Raw genomic sequence first — 19,904 nt, forward strand, 5'->3', positions numbered from 1 at the left:
GGAGATATTTTAAGAAAATGTAAAACGCACAGTAAAGAAAAATAAAAAACAAAACCATTGATATGTAATACACACTTCTAGGCTGAGAGTTTCCCTGAAAAATCAGTGAAAATCAAAAAAATGCATTCAAGGCGGTGGATAAAGGTTTCTTTGCGTGCTCTTCGTACCTTGGCCGACTGTTTTTGTTATATCTTTGGTTCTAGGAGATATTTTAAGAAAATGTAAAAAGCACAGTAAAGAAGAATAAAAAACAAAACCATTGATATGTAATACACATATCTAGGCTGAGAGTTTCCCTGAAAAATCAGTGAAAATCAAAAAAATGCACTCAAGGCGGTGGATAAAGGTTTCTTTGCGTGCTTTTCGTACCTTGGCCGACTGTTTTTGTTATATCTTTGGTTCTAGGAGATATTTTAAGAAAATGTAAAAAGCACAGTAAAGAAAAATAAAAAACAAAACCATTGATATGTAATACACACTTCTAGGCTGAGAGTTTCCCTGAAAAATCAGTGGAAATAAAAAAAATGCATTCAAGGCGGTGGATAAAGGTTTCTTTGCGTGCTCTTCGTACCTTGGCCGACTGTTTTTGTTATATCTTTGGTTCTAGGAGATATTTTAAGAAAATGTAAAAAGCACAGTAAAGAAGAATAAAAAACAAAACCATTGATATGTAATACACATATCTAGGCTGAGAGTTTCCCTGAAAAATCAGTGAAAATCAAAAAAATGCACTCAAGGCGGTGGATAAAGGTTTCTTTGCGTGCTTTTCGTACCTTGGCCGACTGTTTTTGTTATATCTTTGGTTCTAGGAGATATTTTAAGAAAATGTAAAAAGCACAGTAAAGAAGAATAAAAAACAAAACCATTGATATGTAATACACACTTCTAGGCTGAGAGTTTCCCTGAAAAATCAGTGAAAATCAAAAAAATGCATTCAAGGCGGTGGATAAAGGTTTCTTTGCGTGCTCTTCGTACCTTGGCCGACTGTTTTTGTTATATCTTTGGTTCTAGGAGATATTTGAAGAAAATGTAAAAAGCACAGTAAAGAAGAATAAAAAACAAAACCATTGATATGTAATACACACTTCTAGGCTGAGAGTTTCCCTGAAAAATCAGTGAAAATCAAAAAAATGCATTCAAGGCGGTGGATAAAGGTTTCTTTGCGTGCTCTTCGTACCTTGGCCGACTGTTTTTGTTATATCTTTGGTTCTAGGAGATATTTTAAGAAAATGTAAAAAGCACAGTAAAGAAGAATAAAAAACAAAACCATTGATATGTAATACACATATCTAGGCTGAGAGTTTCCCTGAAAAATCAGTGAAAATCAAAAAAATGCACTCAAGGCGGTGGATAAAGGTTTCTTTGCGTGCGTTTCGTACCTTGGCCGACTGTTTTTGTTATATCTTTGGTTCTAGGAGATATTTTAAGAAAATGTAAAGAGCACAGTAAAGAAGAATAAAAAACAAAACCATTGATATGTAATACACACTTCTAGGCTGAGAGTTTCCCTGAAAAATCAGTGAAAATGAAAAAAATGCATTCAAGGCGGTGGATAAAGGTTTTGTTTGCGTGCGTTTCGTACCTTGGCCGACTGTTTTTGTTATATCTTTGGTTCTAGGAGATATTTTAAGAAAATGTAAAAAGCACAGTAAAGAAGAATAAAAAACAAAACCATTGATATGTAATACACATATCTAGGCTGAGAGTTTCCCTGAAAAATCAGTGAAAATCAAAAAAATGCACTCAAGGCGGTGGATAAAGGTTTTGTTTGCGTGCGTTTCGTACCTTGGCCGACTGTTTTTGTTATATCTTTGGTTCTAGGAGATATTTTAAGAAAATGTAAAAAGCACAGTAAAGAAGAATAAAAAACAAAACCATTGATATGTAATACACACTTCTAGGCTGAGAGTTTCCCTGAAAAATCAGTGAAAATCAAACAAATGCATTCAAGGCGGTGGATAAAGGTTTCTTTGCGTGCTCTTCGTACCTTGGCCGACTGTTTTTGTTATATCTTTGGTTCTAGGAGATATTTTAAGAAAATGTAAAAAGCACAGTAAAGAAAAATAAAAAACAAAACCATTGATATGTAATACACACTTCTAGACTGAGAGTTTCCCTGAAAAATCAGTGAAAATCAAAAAAATGCATTCAAGGCGGTGGATAAAGGTTTCTTTGCGTGCTCTTCGTACCTTGGCCGACTGTTTTTGTCATATCTTTGGTTCTAGGAGATATTTGAAGAAAATGTAAAAAGCACAGTAAAGAAGAATAAAAAACAAAACCATTGATATGTAATACACACTTCTAGGCTGAGAGTTTCCCTCAAAACTCAGTGAAAATCAAAAAAATGCATTCAAGGCGGTGGATAAAGGTTTCTTTGCGTGCTCTTCGTACCTTGGCCGACTGTTTTTGTTATATCTTTGGTTCTAGGAGATATTTTAAGAAAATGTAAAAAGCACAGTAAAGAAGAATAAAAAACAAAACCATTGATATGTAATACACATATCTAGGCTGAGAGTTTCCCTGAAAAATCAGTGAAAATCAAAAAAATGCATTCAAGGCGGTGGATAAAGGTTTCTTTGCGTGCTCTTCGTACCTTGGCCGACTGTTTTTGTTATATCTTTGGTTCTAGGAGATATTTTAAGAAAATGTAAAAAGCACAGTAAAGAAGAATAAAAAACAAAACCATTGATATGTAATACACACTTCTAGGCTGAGAGTTTCCCTGAAAAATCAGTGAAAATCAAAAAAATGCATTCAAGGCGGTGGGTAAAGGTTTCTTTGCGTGCTCTTCGTACCTTGGCCGACTGTTTTTGTTATATCTTTGGTTCTAGGAGATATTTTAAAAAAATGTAAAACGCACAGTAAAGAAGAATAAAAAACAAAACCATTGATATGTAATACACATATCTAGGCTGAGAGTTTCCCTGAAAAATCAGTGAAAATCAAAAAAATGCATTCAAGGCGGTGGATAAAGGTTTCTTTGCGTGCTCTTCGTACCTTGGCCGACTGTTTTTGTTATATCTTTGGTTCTAGGAGATATTTTAAGAAAATGTAAAAAGCACAGTAAAGAAGAATAAAAACAAAACCATTGATATGTAATACACACTTCTAGGCTGAGAGTTTCCCTGAAAAATCAGTGAAAATCAAAAAAATGCATTCAAGGCGGTGGATAAAGGTTTTGTTTGCGTGCGTTTCGTACCTTGGCCGACTGTTTTTGTTATATCTTTGGTTCTAGGAGATATTTTAAGAAAATGTAAAAAGCACAGTAAAGAAGAATAAAAAACAAAACCATTGATATGTAATACACATATCTAGGCTGAGAGTTTCCCTGAAAAATCAGTGAAAATCAAAAAAATGCACTCAAGGCGGTGGATAAAGGTTTTGTTTGCGTACGTTTCGTACCTTGGCCGACTGTTTTTGTTATATCTTTGGTTCTAGGAGATATTTTAAGAAAATGTAAAAAGCACAGTAAAGAAGAATAAAAAACAAAACCATTGATATGTAATACACACTTCTAGGCTGAGAGTTTCCCTCAAAAATCAGTGAAAATCAAAAAAATGCATTCAAGGCGGTGGATAAAGGTTTTGTTTGCGTGCGTTTCGTACCTTGGCCGACTGTTTCTGTTATATCTTTGGTTCTAGGAGATATTTTAAGAAAATGTAAAAAGCACAGTAAAGAAGAATAAAAAACAAAACCATTGATATGTAATACACATATCTAGGCTGAGAGTTTCCCTGAAAAATCAGTGAAAATCAAAAAAATGCACTCAAGGCGGTGGATAAAGGTTTTGTTTGCGTGCGTTTCGTACCTTGGCCGACTGTTTTTGTTATATCTTTGGTTCTAGGAGATATTTTAAGAAAATGTAAAAAGCACAGTAAAGAAGAATAAAAAACAAAACCATTGATATGTAATACACACTTCTAGGCTGAGAGTTTCCCTGAAAAATCAGTGAAAATCAAAAAAATGCATTCAAGGCGGTGGATAAAGGTTTCTTTGCGTGCTCTTCGTACCTTGGCCGACTGTTTTTGTTATATCTTTGGTTCTAGGAGATATTTTAAGAAAATGTAAAAAGCACAGTAAAGAAGAATAAAAAACAAAACCATTGATATGTAATACACATATCTAGGCTGAGAGTTTCCCTGAAAAATCAGTGAAAATCAAAAAAATGCACTCAAGGCGGTGGATAAAGGTTTTGTTTGCGTGCGTTTCGTACCTTGGCCGACTGTTTTTGTTATATCTTTGGTTCTAGGAGATATTTTAAGAAAATGTAAAAAGCACAGTAAAGAAGAATAAAAAACAAAACCATTGATATGTAATACACACTTCTAGGCTGAGAGTTTCCCTGAAAAATCAGTGAAAATGAAAAAAATGCATTCAAGGCGGTGGATAAAGGTTTCTTTGCGTGCTCTTCGTACCTTGGCCGACTGTTTTTGTTATATCTTTGGTTCTAGGAGATATTTTAAGAAAATGTAAAAAGCACAGTAAAGAAGAATAAAAAACAAAACCATTGATATGTAATACACATATCTAGGCTGAGAGTTTCCCTGAAAAATCAGTGAAAATAAAAAAAATGCACTCAAGGCGGTGGATAAAGGTTTCTTTGCGTGCTCTTCGTACCTTGGCCGACTGTTTTTGTTATATCTTTGGTTCTAGGAGATATTTTAAGAAAATGTAAAAAGCACAGTAAAGAAGAATAAAAAACAAAACCATTGATATGTAATACACACTTCTAGGCTGAGAGTTTCCCTGAAAAATCAGTGAAAATCAAAAAAATGCATTCAAGGCGGTGGATAAAGGTTTCTTTGCGTGCTCTTCGTACCTTGGCCGACTGTTTTTGTTATATCTTTGGTTCTAGGAGATATTTTAAAAAAATGTAAAAAGCACAGTAAAGAAGAATAAAAAACAAAACCATTGATATGTAATACACATATCTAGGCTGAGAGTTTCCCTGAAAAATCAGTGAAAATCAAAAAAATGCACTCAAGGCGGTGGATAAAGGTTTTGTTTGCGTGCGTTTCGTACCTTGGCCGACTGTTTTTGTTATATCTTTGGTTCTAGGAGATATTTTAAGAAAATGTAAAAAGCACAGTAAAGAAGAATAAAAAACAAAACCATTGATATGTAATACACACTTCTAGGCTGAGAGTTTCCCTGAAAAATCAGTGAAAATCAAAAAAATGCATTCAAGGCGGTGGATAAAGGTTTTGTTTGCGTGCGTTTCGTACCTTGGCCGACTGTTTTTGTTATATCTTTGGTTCTAGGAGATATTTTATGAAAATGTAAAAAGCACAGTAAAGAAGAATAAAAAGCAAAACCATTGATATGTAATACACACTTCTAGGCTGAGAGTTTCCCTGAAAAATCAGTGAAAATCAAAAAAATGCATTCAAGGCGGTGGATAAAGGTTTTGTTTGCGTGCGTTTCGTACCTTGGCCGACTGTTTTTGTTATATCTTTGGTTCTAGGAGATATTTTAAGAAAATGTAAAAAGCACAGTAAAGAAGAATAAAAAACAAAACCATTGATATGTAATACACACTTCTAGGCTGAGAGTTTCCCTGAAAAATCAGTGAAAATGAAAAAAATGCATTCAAGGCGGTGGATAAAGGTTTCTTTGCGTGCTCTTCGTACCTTGGCCGACTGTTTTTGTTATATCTTCGGTTCTAGGAGATATTTTAAGAAAATGTAAAGAGCACAGTAAAGAAGAATAAAACACAAAACCATTGATATGTAATACACATTTCTAGGCTGAGAGTTTCCCTCAAAAATCAGTGAAAGTCAAAAAAATGCATTCAAGGCGGTGGAGAAAGGTTTCTTTGCGTGCTTTTCGTACCTTGGCCGACTGTTTCGGTAATATCTTTGGTTCTAGGGGATAGTAACCACACCTAGTCATTAAGTTATTCGCGCAAAATTAGTGCGCATACACCAACCCGTGTTTATTCGAATAAACACTACACAGACGTGTGTTGTTGTGTCGTGGCAGCGCAGCGCGCGAAGCACGCCCTCCTTAAGTTATGCGTTACGGTCGAGTTGCTTCCTTTCTTCGTCCTTCATTGCTGGCGAAAAAAGGGGAAGAAATCATAATGCTGCGTGCCGCAGGATGATCGGTGGGTGACCTACACTTGGAAGGCGTACTACCAGGTAGCCGGACATAGCCGGAAGCGATGACAATGGGCCGTTGAATGACGTTTGTTAGATGAGAACGTTTAGCTTGAAATCCTAACCAGGTTATGTGTATTCATTGCGTTTAACGAGCTCACTGTAAATGTTTTTGGTTCAATCTACAGTGCGGTTCAATGCTTCAAAGGAAGGAAAATAATGTACATTTGGCAGTTGTATTTAATGTTTGATTGAATGCAATTTATTCGTCATAAGTTCTGCATCTTTTGTAGAAGCTCGCCGCGATCGCTTAGCAGTGGTTGGCTCCGTACTTGAAGACGTTGGTGAGGTGAGCGTACGCCTTAGTGTGGGAGAAGCACTTGACGAACACTTCCGTTGCCTGTTCGCACTTGCTCTTGTTGCAGGCCAGCTTCTTCACGTTCTCCAGGCAGCTAGTGGTGGCAGCGTTACTCTCCTCGAATGCCTCCTCGTTGAACTGCGTTTTCAGGTTGCGGCGGTTCGGGCCGTTGGTGTCACTGTACAGGCCGCTACGGATCAGGAAGGCGCGGAAGAAGCACTCAGACTCCGGGCCGTTCGGGAAGCAACCGCCAGCCAGCTTACGGCGGGTATCCTGCGACACGTCGAGCAGGTTGAACAGGTCACAGGTCTCCTGGAGGTCGTCGTTGAAGTAGTGGATGATGTACTGCGGGCAGTGGGTCAGCGTGCCGTAGTTCTGGTAGTAGCATTGGAATGCCTTGTAGGCGGCGGTGCATCGGTCACCGTTGCACTCGTGCGGCAAGTAGAACAGACACTTCTCGGTACGCTTCGCGTTGTCACAGTCCTCGGCGGCGGGAACGAAGAAGTTGGACAACACGTGCTCCTTCAGGCCGGTGCTGTTCTGCCAGGCGCGCAGGTTCTCGAGGATGCACAGGACCAGGCATCGCACCTCCGGCTCATCCGGGTATCCCTCGTGGCGGTATCGCTGCAGGTTATCCTCAGCGACCTGCAGATGAACAGCGCACTCCTGCTCAGCCTCCACGAAGCTCTTCTCGTTGTAGTATTCCACATTGCTGCCTGCCAATGCCGACACGCCGGAGGCGAGGGCAATAACCAGGATAGCGGCTCCAGCGAAAAACTTCATGATTGCTCAGTAGCTGTTTGCTGCGGACGACAGAACTGTATGCCTACCGCAGTGGCGAACCGCCGTATTTATAGCACTGAGGTCAAAAGCAGGCCAGCAAAGTTCATACGCGTGAATTGTGCGTTTATGTTATCACAGTGGATAGGGCTAGCAGGCAAGAAAAAACATAATCACGTACACAAAAAACACATACTCACACACTGTATACACTGTTTTAGCGCGGAAGCCATGAATGCACATTTCTACAGAGCCATACTTTTTTTTATGTTGTTATGAAAGTAACAAGCTACTGAGGGACAGAAGTTTTGTTTATGGAACCTCGTAAATCTAACGTCCTGTACGGGCATAATATGTGGCGCTTTCTGTACAACAACTGCACTTCATCGAGAGTGTAAGAAGCATATTATTCAACGGCATACTTAGTTAATTCATTTTAAAATAGTTCGAATAAAATCTTCATCGGTTTGGAAATGGTAATATATTGTAGTCAACATTAAACATTACCATTTACATACTGCAGGCATGTTCCATTCATTTACAATATATTTTTAAATCTTTCATTTCTAAAAACTAAAAATACACGATCATTCAACAACCGAGCAGTGTGTGATTCATGTAACTTCACTTAACGTTTTTGACGATTTTTTGTGACGTAATCATTCAATTTTAATTTTTTTATGTAAATGGCATACTAATCTACAACTTTTGAAAAATATTTCGAATTGGTTTGAGCAACATTCATTGACAACTTAATCCATGGCATTACATTTTGGTAGACATGTCGTCGAAAAGGTACTTTTTACGGTGCCCATCGTACTGACATGACGGGTTAACTGAAATATTCAAATCGATATTCGTTTGAAAGATCATAAGTTTCGGTAGCACCGGAGAGTTCTTGTTGAATTTCCTATTTTTCAAATTTTGGCAGCATTTTGAAGTTGAAAAAGTGATCGTTTTTGCGATTTTGCCTAAAAATACGATTTTTAAAGATTTGTTTAAAGAAAAAGTATCAACGATTTTTATAAAATCTCAACGGGACTTCCTAGCAAATAGTCAAAAGATTATGTGTTAAAAATTTAAAATCAATCGGTGCAGTAGTTTTTATGCTACGGTGGGTACCAGCTTTGAAAACGGTGACGAATTTGTCAAACCGGGTTCGTCGCTTGAAGTCTTTTGATTCGTACCGAAAATCGGCTCATTTTTGGTGATTTGTTTAAAAAAAAGTATCGACCCATATATATTTCTGTAAATGCCATAATAAACTTAAACTTTTGAAGAATATTTGGTATTATTTTGATGAAGATTTGTGAAACACTTCATCCCTGGCATGCAATTTAGTAATGCGTGTTTGCAAATGCATGAGTCGTGCGACTTTTCGAAACTCAATTTGTTTATCAGTTTTGCTTCAATTGATCCAAAAATTGTACACAATGTTCTTAAAAAGATAAGCATTTGGGTAAAAATGTTAAAAATATGTGTCGCAAAACCAGTTAAGTACCAAAGCGCCCCCTCCCGTTAATAAGGATCGAACACTGTAAGCTACTTTGCTTAAGGATCCATTTTTCCTACTAGCACCACTGCGATTGAAAAGCTACTGAAACATTTTATGAAACTTGGTTTTTAATCTCGGAGTACCGTTAATGTGTTCAGGCATTAAAACTCTTATCAATGTGATGAATTCATTCGATATCTTTTATCATATACCGTAAAGCTGTGATAGATGATATCGAGGGCAACAATTTTAATTCTTTGCCAATCACCAAAGCATCAAGAAAAAGCCAGATGAATATTCAATTTCAAGTTATAGCAATTTATTCGTCATAAGTTCTGCATCTTTTGTAGAAGCTCGCCGCGATCGCTTAGCAGTGGTTGGCTCCGTACTTGAAGACGTTGATGAGGTGAGCGTACGCCTTAGTGTGGGAGAAGCACTTGACGAACACTTCCGTTGCCTGTTCGCACTTGCTCTTGTTGCAGGCCAGCTTCTTCACGTTCTCCAGGCAGCTAGTGGTGGCAGCGTTACTCTCCTCGAATGCCTCCTCGTTGAACTGCGTTTTCAGGTTGCGGCGGTTCGGGCCGTTGGTGTCACTGTACAGGCCGCTACGGATCAGGAAGGCGCGGAAGAAGCACTCAGACTCCGGGCCGTTCGGGAAGCAACCGCCAGCCAGCTTACGGCGGGTATCCTGCGACACGTCGAGCAGGTTGAACAGGTCACAGGTCTCCTGGAGGTCGTCGTTGAAGTAGTGGATGATGTACTGCGGGCAGTGGGTCAGCGTGCCGTAGTTCTGGTAGTAGCATTGGAATGCCTTGTAGGCGGCGGTGCATCGGTCACCGTTGCACTCGTGCGGCAAGTAGAACAGACACTTCTCGGTACGCTTCGCGTTGTCACAGTCCTCGGCGGCGGGAACGAAGAAGTTGGACAACACGTGCTCCTTCAGGCCGGTGCTGTTCTGCCAGGCGCGCAGGTTCTCGAGGATGCACAGGACCAGGCATCGCACCTCCGGCTCATCCGGGTATCCCTCGTGGCGGTATCGCTGCAGGTTATCCTCAGCGACCTGCAGATGAACAGCGCACTCCTGCTCAGCCTCCACGAAGCTCTTCTCGTTGTAGTATTCCACATTGCTGCCTGCCAATGCCGACACGCCGGAGGCGAGGGCAATAACCAGGATAGTGGCTCCAGCGAAAAACTTCATGATTGCTCAGTAGCTGTTTGCTGCGGACGACAGAACTGTATGCCTACCGGAGTGGCGAACCGCCGTATTTATAGCACTGAGGTCAAAAGCGCGTAGTTCGCAAAGGCAAAGCAAAGCAAAAAGCGTAGTTCGTACAAACAATTTTACCAGCACGTGCGTTTTGCAAAAAAGGTTCGCAAAAAGGTGCTTCCCGTACTTTGCGATACAAAATCGGGCAGTTCGTGCCTTCGTGGGCAGCTAGTACAATTATATCATATGAAAGCATGTGCAAACGGAGGCGAGTTTATCAACAAGCGCCGCAAGGGGAAACGAAAGGATGGAACATGTGTTCCACGTGAACGGGCACATTTTAAGCAAAAGTTGGAAGAATGAACAAAGTAACACGTTGTTTAAATTAATAGAAAATTGATAGGAGGAAAATATGTGATAATAACTGATAAGCAATGTGAGATACTGTTTGGTTGAAGTGGTTCGGAGAGATAATTTCAAACGGTGAATAATTAATTTTGTTTTCTATACACGGATAACTCGGCGGCAACCATCTAAATCCACCAAACGACGCGCCAACGCGGTTTCAGGAAGATGACGATCGCGGTCCTTGATTGAACGAATCATTCATCATTCTCCTAATATATTTCAGATACGGTCGAATCATTTTACTCTTACAAGTAAAGCTGTGGTGAGATGATGAGTAAAAGCACAAAATGTAAATTGGCATAAAGGCAACACGTAAAGTGAAATATTGATATGTACACAATTGACAAGATGTTGACAAATGATTCACAAACGATTAAGTGTAAATGGGTAACCTACAGGGTTCGCTATCAGACGGTACCCCTATTTTAAACGTTGAATAGCTCTGTCATTTTTCAACCGATTTTAGAAAATAAACCAATTACCTTTAGGTTATTCTATGGCATTTATTGTGTCATACTCAAAATATGATATCGATCAAATAGATCGCCTTCAGTCGCGCATACAAAACGCGCCCCTTTTTGCTTTGTATTCGACAACATTTCGGGAGCTACTTTTGTGGCAATTTCAGCTCCAATATTTGCTCTAAGTTGTTTCACAGTCTTCGGTTTGTTGGCATAAACCATATTTTTCAAACAGACTTACAGAAAAAAATCTAGGGCCGTCATAATGCGGCAAAGGCACCACCGCAGTTTTTATTAGTAAATGATGATTTCCAAGGTAAAGTGTGACAATTTCAGTCCGCCCTTTTCACGTGAAGTGATGCATTATTAAAATGGCATAGACTGACGCTTCAGAAACTGTCCTATTTGTCCAAATCCGTTGAAAAATGACCGAGTTATTCGTCTTTAACATGCGACGTATTGTATTGAGTTCTCTTAGCATTGCTCATTTCCCTTGTTGCTGTATGATATTACGATTAAATGGCTTATTGCATCATTCTACGGAGCGCTAACTTGACGCTAGCGTTTTTTTAACTGACACACTTGAGCCCCTGTTAGCTTTCACATACATTTTCCTAAAGCCTCAGGACACCCTTTCTATTCTTCTCGTGCGCTCTTTCCTCTTCGTTTGTGTCGTGCTAGCTCGCTTCTTCCGTGTTTTTCTAACGCATTTTGTTCGCTTCGCCCTCATTCGCTAGTGACCAATTGCTCTGACAGATCGTTTCCCATCTCTGGATATTCTGATCGTAGCAGTGCTTATTGTGCAACACTTCGCAGAAGCGCTCTGGCTAGTCATCGGTCTAGCCAAGCAGCAATCGCTGCTGATGTAAGAATGTAAACTGTAGACAGAGAAATATTGTAAGCAAAATATTGTGCTGCTGCCAAGGAAAAGGTTTAAAAATAATACAGCCAACGTATACTTGTGAAATGCTTCGGTTTATTGGTTTTGTTTAATCATTCTGGTCGACAGGTGCTTGCTGCCCTGGAATTACTTGTGGAGCGGGCAAAGCTGAGCCTTGTTGCATTTGCAGATCGGCTGGTCGAGGATGTTCTTAGCGGCCTCCGCGAACACGTTGACCTCGTCTTGGTAGCCAAGCGAGCTACCGAAGCACGCCTTGAACGATTCGTACGCCTGCTGGCACTTGGTACGCTTGCAGGCCAGCTTCTGCTGGTTGGACAGGCAGGCGGTGGTGAGGGCGTTGTTGGGGTGGAACACTTCCTCGTAGTACTGGTACCAGAGACGCTCGCGGTTCCAGCCCTTATGGTCATCGTACAGTCCGGCGAGGATGTTGTACGAGCGGAAGAAGCAGAGCGATTCCTCATCCTTCGGGAAGCATCCACCGGCCAGATGGCGGAGGGCGGGCTGCGACGTGTACAGGAATCCGGCCGTATCGTAGGCCAGCTGCAGCTTTTCGTTGTAGTACTTAACGACGAACTGTGGGCACTCGCTGAGGGCACCGTAGTGCTGGTAGTAGCACTGGAACGCCTTGTACACCTGCGTGCACAGATCGTCGTCGCAGGTGTACAGGTTCTCCGCCAGGCAGGCCTCGGTGCGCTCCACGTTGTGGAGGTCACGCTCGTTCGGCACGAAGAAGCTAGCGATCAGGTGCTTCTGCAGTCCGCTGGTTTGGTTCCAGAAGCGCAGGTTGAAGGCGACACAACGCAGCAGACAGCGGACCTCTTCCACATCCGGGTAGCCGGTCTTCACGTACCGCTGCAGATCATCGTCGGCGACACCCTGGTACACGGCACACTCGGCCTGCGCCTGGTAGAAGCTCTTCTTCACGAATTCCTGCTGCAGCTCATCGTCACGCCCGGTCGCGGTGACCGAAGCGATTCCAGCCACCAGTGCCAGCGCAGCGACTACGAACGATGTACGACTCATGGTTGCCAATGGAAGTTGTTTGCCACGATGCCAGCTCGAACTGTATGCCTTTCTCGGCCCCGGCCAGCCGCTTTTATACCGAAAAGTGTCCAAGCCCGGTGCCCCCCGGGGGGAGTGCGTGTCTTTTTTCCGCCTTCCGAAAATAGGGCCACTTCTTGCCATGATCAAATCGCGAGCGAGGACGAGTATGTGCGTACCAAGAGACAAACAACAAAAGGGGAAAAAAAGCAGGCGCTAAGCCCAACACACGGGGCTCCCATGAGGCACGTTTAGGGGTGTATCGCGGTGAAAACTCGCGACAAGGAAAGTACGTGACCTTATCCACCGTGCACCGGGCCCGCTCGCACTCCCAACGCGTCGTAGGGTCAAACGAATGGTCGCCCAACACTTTGCACCAGGAACTCGTGGTGACTGGAGCATATTCCAGGGGGCCAGGGCGCGTGCAACGCATCTCTAGTGACGCGAGGTCCGCTTTCCGCCCCCAAAGAACCTACAGATACCAGTTGAAGTGAGTGAATTAGAAGCCGACAGAAGGGGAAGCCGAAGCGCAGCCACGGCTTCGCGGAACGTTTAAGGTGCGTATAAGGCCGTAATGGTCACAGTAGACCCTGTAGAGTATTGAATAGCCACGATTCAGGCCCCCGCCTGGGAGCAGAGGACCAGTGGGAAAGCATCGAAATGTAGATTTTGCGTTCTGATAGCTTGTGCAGCAACTGGAAGGTGCATTTGGGACAGGAACCTTTAGCAAACAATGCAGCAAACACAGTCCCTGTAGCCTATTCGTATAGCAGACAAAAAGGTGTTAAGTGACGGGCTTTTCCTCTTTTTTTTTTTTTTTTGTTTTGTTATCCAACACCACACCTACATTTCTTCGTTGCGCTCTCTCACTCTCTTTCTCTTCTTCTCTTCCATCTGTTGTTCACTTTATCACTCGCCATAAACACATTACTTCTTCCGTGCTGATAACGCCACTCCGGGCTACATGCACAATTGCCCGTGGGCCGTGGGACGTGCCGCTGATAAGTGGGCTTGGCTTGATAAGATAAGCTACCGATACCAGCTTCCAAAAAAAACCCGTATCCGATATACCCTTCCATCGTCAGCCAACAGCGCAACCCCTTCCTGCAGTATGGGGTACGCCTGTGAGGGCTAAAATCACCTGAAACGGTGCAACCGTCGCCACGGTCGCCTCGCTTATCTAAATAGGTTATCAAACGCCTAGCACGTCCACTCGCATGGCAGTTTTTTTTCTCTCTCTCTCTCTTTACGGTTTGTCCCGATAACTGCACCCCCAGCAGCCAACTGCAGCTGGGCAGTCAGTGATGGGTTACGCAGGCCTCCGTCGATCGATTCCGGGAGCGGAATCGTGATGATCTGCGCGTGTGTCAGTAGTTCGACGATGGATTATGGGTGGGGGCTTCGGTATTTAATTTTGTGTTTGTGACACACATTTTTAAACATTTTTCCCTGAATGCTGATCCTTTGAAGGACATTGTGTAAAATTTTTGAATGAATCGAGGAAAAACGGATCGGTCGCTACAAGGCTAAAGGCAGCGTGCTACTTTGAACCGCGTTTCCCCAAAAACAACGTTTTCTACGTAGCGTAAAAACTACTGCACCGATTGATTTGAAATTTGGTACACATAATCTGTACACTCTTTGCCAGGTAGCTCCGTCGAGATTTTGCGAAAATTGTTGATACTTTTTTTAAAACAAATCTTTAAAGATTTTGTTTTTAGGAAAAATCACAAAAAGCATCACTTTTTCAACTTCAAAATGCTGCCAAAAATCGAAAAATAGGAAATTCAACAAAACCATGACGGGGCTACCTAGATAAACTTATAATCTTTCAAACGAGTATCGATTTGTGTTTTTCTGATGATCCATCACGCAGCTACGATGGGTACCGTAAAAAGTATCTTTTCGCAGACGCATCTTCATAAATTTGATGCCATGGATGAAGTTTTTAATAAATCTTCCCCAAAATAGAGCCACATATTCTTCAAAAGTTGTTGTTTAATATGCCATTCACTTGAAAAAATAAAGGTAAATGGTTGCGTCACAATAAATCGTCAAAAACGGGCCTTTTTTGGATCCGAGAAATTACAGAAGCTTCCCCTTAAGCGATCATTCATTGAAGTGATGCTGACAGACGAGTTACTGCTGGTTCTTCACCTCTTGACCTCCTAGATCTAGTTGCAGTTGACCTCTATATGCTCATCCTTTAGCAAATGAATGAACTCAACTACTGAATACATCACAGGGTTTGCTAGAGCCCAAAGGAAGAAGGAAAAAAACGAAAATCGATCGAAACTGGTGACATTTGACCAGAGGGCCATTTTACAACCACCACCACCCCCACCCTCGATTATGGGTGACTCTAACGCACGATTTACGCGCCACCTAATCACACACGTGCACCCATACATACGCCAGGGTGGTCGGTGTCTGGGTTGATAGATTTTATAGTGGCGAAAAACGAGGTTATGAAGGCGGGAAAAATCGCAGGAAAAAAAAGAATAAGAAAACCAATCATCATGGCCAATCACAACAAAGGCACCAACCACCATGGCCCTGTAGCAATTCGGATCGGCAACCCTCTCTGCGACAACCCTCTCCCCTTGGGCAATGCTGCCTGGGTCTCTGATCGCTAGACGCGATGACGATTTCGCTTCGTCCCCGTCGTTGGTTGCCAATAATTAGTCAACCGCGGTAGACGAGAGGGTTGGCGCGGCATATTCGCGATTAGCGCACGCCGCGATGCCACTGCCAGTGAGTGAATGGCCGCCCGAAACGGTGATCGAGCGCGCTCGAGGTTGTCGCATAGCGATCGCGATGCGTAACGCGACAGAGACTCGTTTGTATGTGTGCGTCCGTTCGTCTTTCAATGGTTCTCCCCCCATGGGGGGGTAGCAGAAATCCCATCCCCCCTTCCGACTCTTTGTTGGAATGATGCTGCCCTTCGCACCCTGCTCGGTCGCTCCGTTGGCGCATGTGTCGATCGTCTGCTTATCACACACCCCTCTCTCAGTAGGGGACGATGGAGTGATGGGTGGGGACGCGATGAACCTGATCCGTTGGCTAGGGCACTCAAGGATAATATCCTCAGTTATGCCGTGCGGTCTGCGCAGCCCTCAGTTGGACAGAAATTGTGCCGCGGTACGTGCTCGTGGCGCAGCGAGTGGGTGGGTGGGGGATGAACAGATGGATCCATCCGCAATCCCGGAATTAAATGTGTCGCGCCTGCGCCCGTCCCGCTTTCGCGCGTTGGAATCGATCGGCATCGCGCAACCATAAACACTGCTCACCCCCAGACGCTCGCACCCCCTCCACCCCTTCACTACCACCCGTTTTAATACACGCAGTAAACGCTATTGAATAAAACATCGGTCTTCGCCCCACGCCCGGGGGGGGCACCACCGTCGTCGCCGCCGTGTATGCGTTGCACGTGCCGACTCATACCCTCAACCCACTCCACCCCCCCCCCCCCCCCCCGGTCCCCCCACGACCCCTGGCGGGTCAAATTTTGAAATACGGCACCGTAGCGAGCTCGGTGTCGTGTTTTTTTGCGGGGGGGCAGAATAAAGCAAGAAGGCGTAAGACCACACCGACACCGACTACACAAACGACGAATGTGCGCCTAAAAATACGCAACCCCCGCCCCGCCCCCCCCCCCCCCCCCAGGTGTCGAAAATGGAATGCCCTCCCGGCCGGCCACCGCGTCACCCCTTTTCCGGCCACCACAAACACGCACACACACGCAGCAACGACAATGATGTCTGATCTGTTTGCCCTTCGATCTCTCGCGCCCTACGCACCGGCAATGATCTGTGGCAGTGAATGATGATCGTATCAGTGCAGTAGTAGTAGTAGTAGTAGTAGTAGTAGTAGTAGCAGTAGTAGTAGTAGTAGTAGTAGAAGTAGTAGTAATAATGCTTGGAACACTTAATATTTTGCCTCATTTTCTGTTACTCACTGTAGCGCTCCCAGGGGTTGCTTTGATGCGCTGTTAGTGTCTTTTTAAAGGTCAAAGTCTGTTCTTTTAGTGATAAAAAAAATTGCTAAAATCGAACCACACCTTCAAAAGTTATCGTCGCGGGAACACAAGAGGCGAAAAAAAGGCTGCACACTACACTTTGAAAACTCGATTTCGAGAAAAATCTCCAAAACTTCAAACAAAGCTCGTAATACAATCTTCAAACGTTACCTGGGGTGGCTCTTACGTTTAATTGGACATAATAAAACAGGCGAAGAAGCGTAACACATGCCCAATGCTACAGATAAAACTTAATCAAACCGTTTTCAACCGATCCTGGAACTTCTAAGTGTAGTTGGGCCCATAAAACATACTGCAGGTGCAATCAGAGTTCGACAAATATTAATGTGGCACGGTTTGAGATGGAATCAAGCCAGAAAATAGCTAAATAGTTCCATAGAACAACGCTTGATTGCAAACATCCGTGCCGGGAAGCCGTACGAACAATTGTTGACCGAATTTAAACACCAAAGTTTGATGGACGATGAATATCACGTAAAACTGCATTTAAAAAAAAACCTTGTGGCAAATTTGACTTTAGCAATCATACAGGGAATCCGATAGGAAGGTTTTAATTAATTTACGCAGCTAAAATAGCCCGTTAACTGCTCCTTTGGCAAGCGTTCTCTGCAGTTGTGGTTTGAAAACGAAAGATTTCATCACGGGAGAGTCCATGAACGGCCATTGATAAAATGAAGAATGCCTGGAAACGATCGTTCTTCCTTTTATTAAGTCTTACAAACGTCCCGTAAAGTTCTGGCCCGACTTGGTAAGCTGCCATTACAGCACAGCGATCATAAATTGGTATTGGAGCATTGATTTCATACCAACAATCCTTTAAACAGGCAAATTGCCCACAGTCTCATCCAATACAATTATATTGAGCTATTAGTAAACAAAAAAACTAAAGAAACACTCTAAATTGATTAAAAAACCAGCTGTAATGTAATAAATGGAGGGGAAACAATGACTAATGAGACTTTTTCCACCGACTGTGCAGCAAATGATGGTGTCGCATTAAAACCAAAAGTCCATAATTCATGCGCAACACTGTATGGCACAATAATTTAATCGCAATTTTTTACTGGATAGCTAGATAGAAATACCTAAAAATTGACACCGTGTTTTCCATGTGTTTCCAGCATATGTCTGACCCAAGATGTGTCCTATTTCATGCGACACAAATACTCACTGTTCCACGCTTTAGCAGTAACCGGTACCAGTTCACCGGTGACCGGACCGGAAATAGCCGGCAAACTTCGGAAGAACGATGGGAATTAAGATGCGCAGACCGGCGACGCAAACGCAACCCATACACACGGACGGACGGACGGACGCACGCACTCACGAACAGAAGATACGACCGTAGAGACATGTGCGCGTGCCGGCGAATGGTGCGGTTCGATCCGATGGTGGTTCACGCCAGTGTCAACAACCTGACCTTGAGAGCGCGCCTTGGGTTTGCGACGGGTTGGCGAAGTGGGTAGAGAGAACGACGGGACGGGGTGGTGAGCAAAGTGAACGAGAGCGCTATGGCGACGAAAACGAGCCGAAAATTGCCTGGCAGGTGCCGGGTTGCGGCATCGAAAACCTTCCGAGGTGACTGATCCCGCGATCGTGTACTGGAGTACGGGTAAGGTACACACATGTTTAAGATTTCCGTGGGTTCTGGCGTGCTTGACGCACGCGGCCGGTGGCTCGCGAAAAAAGAAATCTTACGAGAAGACGCCTTTTTGGCACCGAAAATCATCTCGGAATGGTCGGGAGCAAAATGGCTCACAACACAACAACCAGACAAGAGACCAGACGAGAGCGTGCGCACGCATTTGGTGTCGACGTCGACGGTGGTGGCGCGCCGCGGTTTGACCCACATCTCCGGCAAACCCTGATCGGCCATCTCTAACCTCTCTCTCTCTCTCTTTCTCCCCCCCCCCCCCATTCATCGTCAACTACAACCCCCCTGAGGGGGGGCCATTAGGCAGACTCGAGACCTCGCCGCGACGCGACCCAAAAAGGGGGCGGGGGAGGGCCCTCTTGGTGGCGCTCTTTTTTCTTTCTTTTTTTTTTGTGTTCACCTTCGCAGCGCTGGCCTGGGTCTCAAAGGTGGGGGGAGGCGGGTGGTGCTACGGGGTGCGGATCCTAGACTGCTGCACTCCAACCCCACCGTCACCCCCCCCCCCCCTTCGTTTGACTCCTTCTTTTCGCGGTTTTCCTTTCTCATTAACCTTCGCCTTTTTGGCTGGCACTCGTTAGGGTACCAACCCCCCTCCTCTTCGCCTCCTCCGGGTCCTAGCGGGGCCACGACAAAGGTGGTCAGTGCGAATGTGCGGCAGGTGATGGGGCTATGGTGTTGTTGGGGGGGGGGGGGGCATGTTGTGACTGGGGCATCCGCCAGAAAGCTGACCAGCCGCCCTCCCACCCCGGTCAACTGTCTGCGTTGTCGCCGCACACACGACATAAAAAGAAGAAGAAGAAGGAGAAAAAACCGCGGAACTCTCTCTCACTCTCTTGTTAGACAGCTAACAAAAGAAAAGGAATCGAAACGAAAGCGAGACCGAACGAACATTTCTGCAGTATTTACGCGATGCGTGCGTGCGGCCCGCGAGCCTCCATTAGAGGGTGGGGGAGGGGGGGATGATCCCATACGTCATTTCCCATGCGCCGGGGCAGAGGAGGATTTGCGTAATCTGTGCGCGAACACAAGGCGCACACTTTCTCTCTGCGAGAGCCCCCCCCCCTCGCCTTCAAAAAATCTCAAACCCTTTACACTAATTGTAGGTGTCGGGCATTTTTCTTCGTTTTTTTGTTTTTTGTTTCACCCTGGATCGCTCGCTTTGACAGCCTGTGACTGGCTGGCTGTCGGCGCTCTGGAATAAAAAGGTCCTAAAAAAGGCCCATAAACCTTTCAGGTTTCGGTTCGGACTGCGGAGAGACGTCTAGACTTGATCAGGCGGGGGGAATTTGTGGCCGAAATTGCAGAAAAAAAGAGACAAACTTTGCCGATTTTTCGTGGGCAAACCATCCATCGCACGGCAGAAACGTAAAATGCAGCGCCGAAAGTAGTTCTTCATGATTCATCAGACAAAAATTGAAAGCTCTATCAGCCGAACTCTAATCGTGACGGCGAAAATTGTGAA

The 19,904-nt window shown here is 44.0% G+C and overlaps 2 protein-coding genes across 2 annotated transcripts in view; both read right to left on the minus strand.

Annotated features, from left to right (window-relative positions):
- LOC126574640 (tRNA dimethylallyltransferase) overlaps positions 1–19,904 on the minus strand; it is a 99,652-nt gene that overhangs the window by 56,904 nt on the left and 22,844 nt on the right. The window lies entirely within an intron of this gene.
- Positions 11,835–12,731, minus strand: LOC126574815 (general odorant-binding protein 45-like). The gene has a single exon (XM_050235237.1). It carries the CDS (start codon positions 12,729–12,731, stop codon positions 11,835–11,837), a length of 897 nt encoding a protein of 298 aa, XP_050091194.1.

This window comes from Anopheles aquasalis, chromosome X (genome assembly GCF_943734665.1).
Source record: "Anopheles aquasalis chromosome X, idAnoAquaMG_Q_19, whole genome shotgun sequence".
Classification (NCBI taxonomy): Eukaryota; Metazoa; Arthropoda; class Insecta; order Diptera; family Culicidae; genus Anopheles; species Anopheles aquasalis.